General features: G+C 41.7%; 1 protein-coding gene across 1 annotated transcript in view; it reads left to right on the top strand.

The window, feature by feature from the left end:
• The window catches only part of LOC114044085 (chondroitin sulfate proteoglycan 4-like), a 116,370-nt gene extending 108,663 nt beyond the window's left edge, over nt 1–7,707 (top strand). Inside the window, 2 exon segments of the mRNA XM_027863369.1 lie at nt 2,333–2,516; nt 4,627–7,707. Coding sequence (XP_027719170.1) covers nt 2,333–2,516; nt 4,627–6,671 — 2,229 coding nt within the window. The 3' untranslated portion in view covers nt 6,672–7,707.
• Nucleotides 7,708–10,336: the final 2,629 nt, after the last annotated feature.

Raw genomic sequence — 10,336 nt, forward strand, 5'->3', positions numbered from 1 at the left:
ATTTGAACTCAGGTCCTCCTGACTTCAGGGCTGGTGCTCTATCTACTGTGCCACCCTCCTGACTTTCTTGGATACTTCCAAGTGCCAACTAAAATATTATCTTCTGCAAGAAGCCTTTCCTAATTCCTCTTAATGCTGGAGCCTTCTTTCTGTTGATTATTCCAACATATACAGAATATCTTTTTTATACATAATCGTTTTCCATGTTGTCTATCCATTTTTGCTGTGAGTTCCTCAAGGGCAGAAATCTTTCTCTATATCTGTAGTGCTTAGCATAGTTCCTCACACATAGTAGGTGCTTAATAAATGCTTGTTGAATTGACTTCCTTATGTTTGGAGTGGGGAGGGGCTAAGATTTTCATTAGTGCCTACTGTGTACCAGATACAAATATCTCATTTAACCATTGTTGGCAATCCATGGGATAGCCATCTAGCTCTCCCTAAGCCCCAACCAATAAAAACCACTATTATGTAAACTTGTTCTTGCAGATAGGTAGATTAGACTATGTTACCATTAGAGATTCTTACAGGCCCAGATTTTCGGACTCCCTCCCTCCTAATACTTCATCTACACAGTCACCTACTGTCCTAGATGTTTTTATAAAAATTCCAGCTACTACTAGTAAACTTGTTTCCTGGTGAAAATGTATTGACCTGGACATTTTTATTGGAGATTTCCTCTCTCAACTTGAAATCCATGCTTTGTTCTCAAACTACCCTCCTGGAGTTCTTTATCAGTCCTGGACAGAGCAGATGCTTCTCCCTGAGATCATCCCTTGGGGAAACTTACAGAACCAAAAACCTTCTCAAAAGCTTTGAATGACGTCAGAGAGACCCTTATTATGTGTCATTAGGGCTGATGCGTCTTCAGAGAAATAGCTTATTGCTGGGTAACAGGGATTGTCTGCATATGGGATGTGATGTGAATTCAGTGAAATGTATTGCATAGCCATGTACTGTAGTTGGACCACACCTTGTCTCATACAACTTTTGTGTTAGTCACTGTAAAAAATCTTTACAAATACTCATATGTGGATTCAGTTAAATTTTTTGTTTATTGTTGGGGTTTTCTTGGCAAAGATACTAAATTGGTTTGCCATTTCCTTCTCCAATGAGGAAACTGAGGCAAACAGGTTAAGTGACTTGCCCAAAGTCACATAGCTAGTAAGTATGTGAGACTGGATTTGAACCCATGAAGATGAGTCTTTCTGACTCCGGGACTGGCACTCTATCCACTGTGCCATCTCACTGTTTGTATGTACTACCAGTCTCCATTGGAGCCTTGGATTTTAGCCCTAGAGCCAGAAGGAACCCCAAAAGGCATCTAGTCCAGCTCTCTAATTTTATAGATTTTACCCACAAAAGGCTAGATCAGAGGTAAAATATCCTGGCCTCTTAATTCTAGCAGACTAAAGTTATAACTAGGCTAAAATATTGTAATTCAGACCCAGAACCTACAGTAACTCTCTTTATTCTTAACATTACTCAGTTTTAAGATAAGAGAAATTTCGAATTAGAAAGGGTGTTAGAGCTCATCTGATCAAACTTTCTTATTGTGAGGTTCAGAAACAACTGAGGTTCAGAAAAGTAGAATGACTTACTTGAGGCCATAGAGATAGTTAATGAAAGAGCTTGGATTCGAACTCAGGTCCTCTGACCCCAAAACCAGTGTACTTTCCACTGTTGCAATTCAGTTGGTTTCTTGTCCACACAATAGATTTGGATGACATATGATGTGGATAGCTTTTTAAGACATTGTACTTTATCAAATATTCTTTGAGAAACAAAATGGCAGCATTTATTGGTATCAAGACACATTAGACATCCATTTTTGCATGATTTTGGTTGTGTCTAGCCCTTAGCGCAATAAAAGGCACTTAGCATAGGACGTGGCACCCAGCAGGTGCTTAATAACTGTTTATTGATTGATTGATTGTCTGTGAGGTCCTCCAATAGAGTGTAAGTTCCTTGAGGTCAGGGCCTTTTTTCATTGCTGTCTTTGCATCGTCAGCACATATCACAGTGCTTGTCATGTAGTAGGTGTTTAATAAATGCTTGTTGGATTGAACTGAGTGGTTGAAAGCATAAATCCAGTCTTTAGAAAAAGCAGGATGAGTCAGGTGTGATGTAGAAGGGATTCTTGTTCAGATATGAGCCGGACCAAACAACCCCTGAAGTCCTTCCCAACTCAGGAAATTTTGCAGTAATCACAATACAAAGGAAGATTAAGACAAATAAAATTCATGCAGATCCTTTCTTCCACTTTTATTGTCTTTCTTGCTTGTACCAGATGTTTAAAGCCAGTGGCTGATCTTTCTTGAATTTTCAACAGGTTAATGAAGGTCTGATATCATATAAGCATGCAAACAGTGAAATTCAAGTCTGGGATGCAGAAGATTCTTTTACATTCATGGTCTCCTCACCTCCAGCTATTCTAGGACCCCAGGTGTTTCCTATTACAATCTCATATGATATCATTGAGCCTGGTCAGCACAGTCACCTTCTTGCAAATACAGGTAAACTGACTAAAATGCAAGGCTATTATGTTTTTATGATCAACTGTGGTCGATATTGGGAGTGGGAAGAAAGAGCAGGGCTCAGAATCTTTCCCTGTGGCTTTTTAATCATACTAATGATATTGACCTCAGTATTTTTGATGCATATAGTTAGCGTTCTTCTGCACACTGCTATCCATCTCCCTACCTATGTGTTTTGTCCAAATCTGTTTCCTATTGTGAAAAAATTTAAGAAGTCATTAGGACTACGATGAGCTAGGAAATTATGTAACTGCTATTGCTGAAAGACAGTGAGTAATAGTTTATTGTTGTTAAGTCATTTTTCAGTCATATCTGACTCTCCATGACTCTATTTGGGGTTTTCTGAGCAAAGATACTGGAGTGGTTTACCATCTCCTTCTCCAACTCATTTTACAGATGAGGAACTGAGGCAAACAGAGTTAAGTGACTTGCCCAGGGTCACACAGCTAGTAAGTGTCTGAAGCTGGATTTGGACCCATGGAGATGAGTCTTCCTGATTCTAATCCCAGTGCTCTATCCACTGCACCACCTAAGTTGTTGGAAAAGAAAAAAAAAAAGCTTTAGATAACTTTTTACCCTTTATCATAAATACCTAAAAGGCATCTAATAATACATGTCATCACTTAGTTGTTTTACCATACCCTTGACCTAAAATTCCCAAAATAATAATAGTAGTAAGAAGAATAAATAAAAATTTTTATGTGTTTTAAAAAATTTACAAAGACTATTTCATTGGGTCCTCACAACAACCCTGTGTGGAGTCTCTATTTATAATCTAATCTCTGTTTTATAAATGAGGATACTGAAAATCAGAGATGTTAAAGTCACAGACCTGGAACTTGAACCAGAGTCATTCAATGCTGTCTGGTGCTCTTTTTGCTCAACTGTGATACTTCCCTATGGCAAAGGACAGAAGAGTTGTTTGTGGCCCCCTCTGCCGTACTGGCCTATGTGCTAGTCGCTGTACATGGTCTCCATGCTTTTAGACTAGCCAGTACCCTTGTACCTCCCAGCCTCCAGCTCCTATTGCTTTTAAAGACTCACCTCATGCCCCACCTCTCTAGCCTTTCCTGGTCCCTCTGGATTCTAGTGACATCCGTTCTAAGGTTCCCTTTCACTCACTCTATATGTATTTTGTAAGTTCTAATGTATATGTTGTCTCCCCGATCCCCATTAGGATGGGACTATACGCCCAGTATTCAGCTCAGTGTCTGGCACTTGATAGACTCTTAATAAACACTTGTTGATTGACTGGTTTCGGAAATTTGCACCTATGACTGTGTTTAGTGGAGGGTCAGTAAAAGGTAGACCAGGAAATTAAAACCCCTAAACTAAGACTTCTCCACAAAAGTCCTACTGGTTGTGGTGCAGAAGGGACCTTGAGTCCTCTGCCTGTAGAGCGTAGGGTTGATGGACCCCATCAAGCTGAAAAGGTTTCAGTTATGAACTAGTGACTCACTTTGTCTCTTTCGCCAAAGAACCAACCTAGCCTAGTTTAGAGATTTTCATCCCCAGGTGATTGTTTGTGGGAGCCACAACAATTCACGAAGGAAAAGCAGCGTGGTATAGTGGAAGGTTTGCTGGCCTTGGAGTCAGAGGTCTTGGGTTCACATCCTGGGTCTGCGACTTAGCAACTGTGTGACCTTGAGTCAGTCACTTAAGCAGACCTGAGCTCTGTTTCTTCATCTGTAAAATGAAGGGCCTGGCTTGGATTAGATGATTTCTGAGGTCCTTTCTAGCTCCAAATCTGTGATCCTCTACTCAGCCTACAAGTTGTGAGTAGGTTATGATTGACTTCATGGAGGAAACAAGCACACTGAGGAAATCATAAATCTTTTGAAACCGAAGTGAAAGAAACTCAGCAACAAAAACAGAAAAACTATTTTGAAACTGCAATGCTAATTTAACAGTATGATCTGATGTGCATATTTTAAGTGTTTGGATGTATCTAATATACCGGACAGCAAAGATAATTCAAATGCATAAGAAATGAAGAAATTCTGTATTCAGACCATGTCTGAGTGGGGAAGCAGTCAATTTATCACATACAAATCTGTTTCAATGAAATACTGTTCTTTTCTTTTTATAGGAGCTGTTGTCCAAGAAGGAAGGAAAGTCTTAATCGATAGATCTAAGTTAGATGCTTCGAATCTTCTGGTTAAATTACCTGAACCTCAACGTGCTGCATATGAAGTCTGGTACCAGGTTACATCTCTTCCCCGCCATGGTACAATTGTGGTTGGAGAGAGAAATGTTACCAAAGAAAAACCCTATTTCTCGCAGTACATAATTAATAAATATGGCATCACATATCACCATGATGACTCCGAATCCCTAGCTGATAATTTTACCTTCTCGGTTTGGTTGAACCAGAAGAGCAGGTCTGCCACAAAACCGGAGGCTGACTTTCTTGAAGAGGTCTTTAATATCACCATCTCTCCTGTGAATGACCAGCCACCAAAGCTGAAGACAAAAGGACCTTCTCTGAAAGTGCTTCAGGGCAATGTGTTCAGGATGGGACCTGACAATCTGAAGGTGGAGGACTTGGACAGTTCCCCAGCAGAGATCGAATACACAATCATCAGCAGTCCCACCAATGGCTTTCTAGCAAGAGCTCCTCATCTAGACGTCCCCATTCACCAGTTTACCCAGGCTGACATTGACAGTGGCCAGCTGTGGTTTGTACAAGATGGAAGCCCAACGTCTGGGGTATTTTACTTCAGTGTGACAGATGGCACACATCGTCCGCTGTACAAAGTCTTCCACCTGGAGGTTATACCTGTCTCTGTAACCCTTGTGAATCTGACTGACCTGCTCCTTCCGCAAGGCCAGACCTCAGTCTCTATCACTAATGTACATCTGTCAGCAATGACCAATGGAAAAAGTACCGAGATTGCTTACAAACTAATCCAGCCCCTCCAGCATGGGCACCTGCTCATTGGAAATGAACGAGTCACGAACTTCAAACAGGAAGATTTATTTTCTGGAAGACTCTCTTACCACATGACAGATCTCACTGCCTGCCAGGACAAGTTAAAGTTCACGTTGTTTACCACGGAGAACAACCTGACAGACCAGGCCCTCCACATCCGAGTGCAGCCTTTGCTGCAAGTCACTTCCAGCCTGAAAATCCCCAACAGGGTGACTTATCCGTTGAGGCGAAAGGACCTGGATGCTACTAAACTTGCTAATTTGACAAAGAGTATTCCCAGATTTGAAGTCACAAAGCCACCTGTCCATGGAAGACTTGTAAGAAGAGTCAGTCGCCATGCCGAACCAGAAGGAATTGATCTGTTTACTCAAATGGACATTGATCAAGGTATGTTGATGCTTGATACACATGCTAACATGACTGGTGTGGATACGCTTAATGATTCCTTCACCTTCACACTCAAGGCAGACCATGTGCAGCCCGCTATAGGCTACTTTCCGTATACTATTGTGCTGCCTGATTCCTTGTTTATACAAAATTTTACACTAGAGGTGCCATTGTCATCAGATGGTCTGATGACATCTACAGTTTCCCAAGAAAAGGCTATGATTTCCATGGGACCCACGGCACAGACTGAAGGCCCAAGGAAGACAACACAGACAAGAAGACTGGGTTCTAATCTCCAGGGAAGTTGGAAAGGGAGAGATCTGGTGGCAGATGCAGAGACTCCTATCACCCAGTTTTCCTGGCCAAAGGCCACCACTGAAGTGAGCTCAAGGACAACCAGAACACAGCCCAGAGAGAGCAGCAATCCCCTCGTGGTCATCATACCACTTGCCGTCGCCACCTTTTTGTTGATGGTGACCGTGATGTCACTTTGTATCTGCCTGATGTGCCGCAAGGTAAAAAAAGCTAAACCCTTCATTGATCCTCCAGGCAGCCCAGAGCCCAGGACTCCAAACCTAAGTCCAGAAAGGAGTGTGACCATCCCCTCTGTCACAGTGACACCCCTTAAAAGAAGCTCCAGCAGCCCAGCAGTCAGCCCTTACCTGGCCCCAAGATGTCAACCGTTGCTTGCCCCAGTGGCTAAACCGGTGGAGAAAGTCTCTCTCTGCGATGCCTGGAAGAGTCTGGATCCAGAAATGGTCCAGCATTGCCGGAAGACCAACCCAACACTTAGGCGCAATCAGTACTGGGTCTAGGGAGGCATGAAAATGTGCAAAGTGGTTTGGCTTCCCACCATCTGCAGAAAGATCCGTGGTAGCCCCGTTAGCTAGTTTTTAATGTTATTTATTTTTGTGTGTCTTTTCTAAGAGGTTCAGTGTCCCCGAAAAGGAAGATAGAGCTTAGTCACAATATATTTTTCATGAAATAGAAAAGTCTATTTGTATAAACCCATTACAAAAGACTTCTGCAACTCTTCTACATCTGAGTTTTTTAGTACAGGCGAAAGTTAGTGATGATTAAATATTTTTCTTCCAAGATATAAGCAACTGTCCTCCCAAATCAGAATAGCTTGTCTGCTTGGAAGCTGGTCCTAATGCAAGAAAACTCGTTTTGTTTTGTTTTGCTTTTTCATGGATTCACTCCCAGTGAGTCAGTTGGAAATACGAGAACCTTTTCAGTAAGCAGGAGAGGCTATTTATTGAATCATTGAACCTGTTTCTGTGTTGTTTATTTTAAAATTTGCTTTATTTCTTTGGGCCTTAAGCTACAAACTCTAGGCCATCCTTGTTCATTTTTTAATGTAGTAAATGCCTCTGTCGTCATCTATGGTCTGGGAGAGAAGGCCAGCAGTGCTGGCCACCCTTCTGGGATAGTTTCTACAAGCTTTATGTGTCATCTAGAAACATCTGCTAATTTCTATTACAAACCAGGACTTCATAGCACATTTCACTTTAAGGGTTGGTAAAGTCAAAAAGTTAAAGCAACGTTGAGACTTTGTGGATTGATTTCACAAATTCAGTCACTGGTATGTTTGCATTATCTGTGCCTTTTAGTGTATGAAACATTTTGTGTTGCCAACATTCTTGTCTAGTAGAGGGGAAGAAATATTCTATTTCAGCCTCAGTTTCTCTCAGAGTAAAATGAGGATAGCAACATGTAGACCAGAAAATTTGCCCTTGATCTTTCAGATCTGAGCCTTGTTGAATGTATCAGTTTTATACTTTGATCTGTTTTGTGTAAACTGTAGTGAAAAGTTCCCTCCCTTCATATCCACTGTGAAAGATGAATAAACTTGCTATTGAGTATACGTGTAAAGCCTACTATGTAGCATACCACGGAAAGGAGGGGTTGGAAATTCCACGGTGGTATGTTTTTAAACTTGTCTCATGAATGGTAACCATGAGCAGTTTCTTTGTAAATTGGGTTAATGCCCCTTAAATTTTTTTAACATACAGACATTTTAAAAGTGGGGTGTGAAGAACCAAGAAGTCCTTTGTTAGCAGGTGGAATGCATTAAGAAAAGATACTTGGTAGGAATATTTACAGAGGTGGAGGAGGGGTCACAGCCCTGCCCCCAAACTCTCTCTTGGCCTCCCCAGGTGCACTCCATATGGAAATCACTTTCTTTTCTTTCCTCCCTCTTTCTTTTCAGCATTTCTGCCTTTGAATCCTGGCCAGAGCTATTTAACTCTGTTGAACAGCCAGAGCTGTTTAAACTCACCCATTTTGAGAGGCAACATGCGTGATTTACCAAATCAATTGGAGAATAACATATATTACAGCCTGGTTTCCATGCTTTGTAAGTGAGCAGATCCAGGAAAACTGGAAAAGAAGGTTGAGAGACATCAAACACAAAGTCTCAGGGAGCCTCGGGGCCTTTCTGGAGAGAGCCAGGGATGCAGAGGAGGCAGCAGCGATGCCACGTTTCCATTCTCATGTAGACCAACAGACATCATGCCAGCTGCAGTTACCCTTAAAATAGGGAAGTGATATTCTCCCTCTTCCACTGTCACCCCAGCACATGTAACCACTCATTGATTTCTGTTTATTAAGGAAGTGTCCCAAAATAGTTGGACATCTTAATGAGGCTTGTGGAGATCCTTAGGAAATAAGGGAAAGGGTTTTGTTTCCATGTCATTCCTCTTGGAGAGAGAAGTAGAACAGAGATGGCACTGGTTATTGAGAGGAGCAGTAGAGGCAAAGAGGATAATTGGCTTCCTCTGGGCATTTGGCTGTGAATGGAGGATAGATATGGACAATCATGTAAGAAGATAGCAGTGTCTAGTGAATCTCTATGCTTTTTTTTAAGTATAGGGACTTGGGTATGTTTGTAGGTCGTTGGAAAGGGGTCAGTAGGAAGGAAGAGACTGAGGATTAGAAAGGACATGGTTTTGAGGGCAGTCTCCTGAGAGAAGACGTGAGGGAAAGGGATCAGGAGTATATAGAGAAGGGTTGGCCTTGGGGAAGGAGATAAGTCTCCTTGCCAAGAGACAGCTAAGTGGTACGGTGGATAGAGTGCTGTGCATGCAATCAGGATGACCTGAGTTCAAATACAGTCTCGGACACTAGCTATGGACAGGTCACTGCTTCAGTTTCTTGAGCAGTAAAAGTGAGAATCATAGCACCTACCTCACCAGACTATTGTAAGGACCAAATGAGATATTTGTAAAGTGCTTGATACCATGCTTGGCACATATCCGGCACTTAATTAATGCTTATTTCCTACCTTCCTTTTTTCTCAGAAATTAGAATGAAGGTGGGAGATCATAGGAAGATATTCACAGAATATTCATGGAAGATGTTCAATCATTTCAGTCATGTCCAACTCTTTGTGGCCCTATTTGAGGTTTTCTTGGCAAAGATACTAGAGCCATTTTCTTCTCCAGCTCATTTTTACGGATGAGGGAACTGAGGCAAACAGAGCCCAGGGTCACACAGCTCATAAGTGTCTGAGGCCAGATTTGAACTCAGGAAGATGAGTCTTCTTGACTTCAGACCCAGCACTCTATCCACAGTGCTATCTCTCTCAGTAAAATATGTTTCTAGTTACTCACCTGAGAAGGCAGAAAAAATGAATAGTATCAGAGATTTAAAGAGAGAAGATTTTAAACAACCTCTATGGGGAATAGGATAGCAAATCAGTTAGGGAGGAGTAAAAGGATTGCCCTGTTGTTGCGAGGGCCCAGTTGAGATTCTGACATGGGAAGATTTGAACTCCTTAAATGCCAGTGACATGTACCTACAGAAAGGAGCATCTCCTGAGGCAGACAATCATACAGTTCTTTCAGGAGCATGTCCCTGTTCCATCTCTATGCTCTTTAAGTGGTGGCCAACCTTCTTCAAACCTTCCTGAGTTTGGATCTTGTAATTCTGGACAATATGTTACGCAAATGTTCTTTAAATGGGAGATTGGGGGTCAGGCTCTAGACACAAAGACATTACTCAAGTACAAAAAAACCGTCCAGTTCTTTGTTTCTGTATTTTGTAGATATGGATAGAACTGGACTTGGAGCCAGGAAGATGGGTATTCAAACACCACCTTCAATAATTTACCACCTATGTGATCCTGGGCAAGTCATTAACCTCTCTCAGCCTCAACTTCCTTCTCTGTAAAATGAAGATAATAATACCTAGAGTACTCAGGGTCATTGCAAGGATTATGTGAGATACTGTATGTAAAGCAGCCCGCAAACTTTTAAAACACTATACAGGGTGTCCCAAAAGTTTTTGTGCGGTTTTGAGCTATTAAATGCCAGATAGAATGATTCCCCACCCCAAGAAGGGAGAACATAACAGTGCATCATCTATAATGAAGAAGACAGAACCAAAAGTTCTTTGGCCAAAAGTCTTGGTCCCATTGGCCATGATGTCTCTGGTAAAATGTATTTTCCTCCCAGGTCTAAGTGAAATAGGCCCAATT

This window comes from Vombatus ursinus, unplaced genomic scaffold (assembly GCF_900497805.2).
Source record: "Vombatus ursinus unplaced genomic scaffold, bare-nosed wombat genome assembly UNPS02014772.1, whole genome shotgun sequence".
NCBI classification, from domain to species: domain Eukaryota; kingdom Metazoa; phylum Chordata; class Mammalia; order Diprotodontia; family Vombatidae; genus Vombatus; species Vombatus ursinus.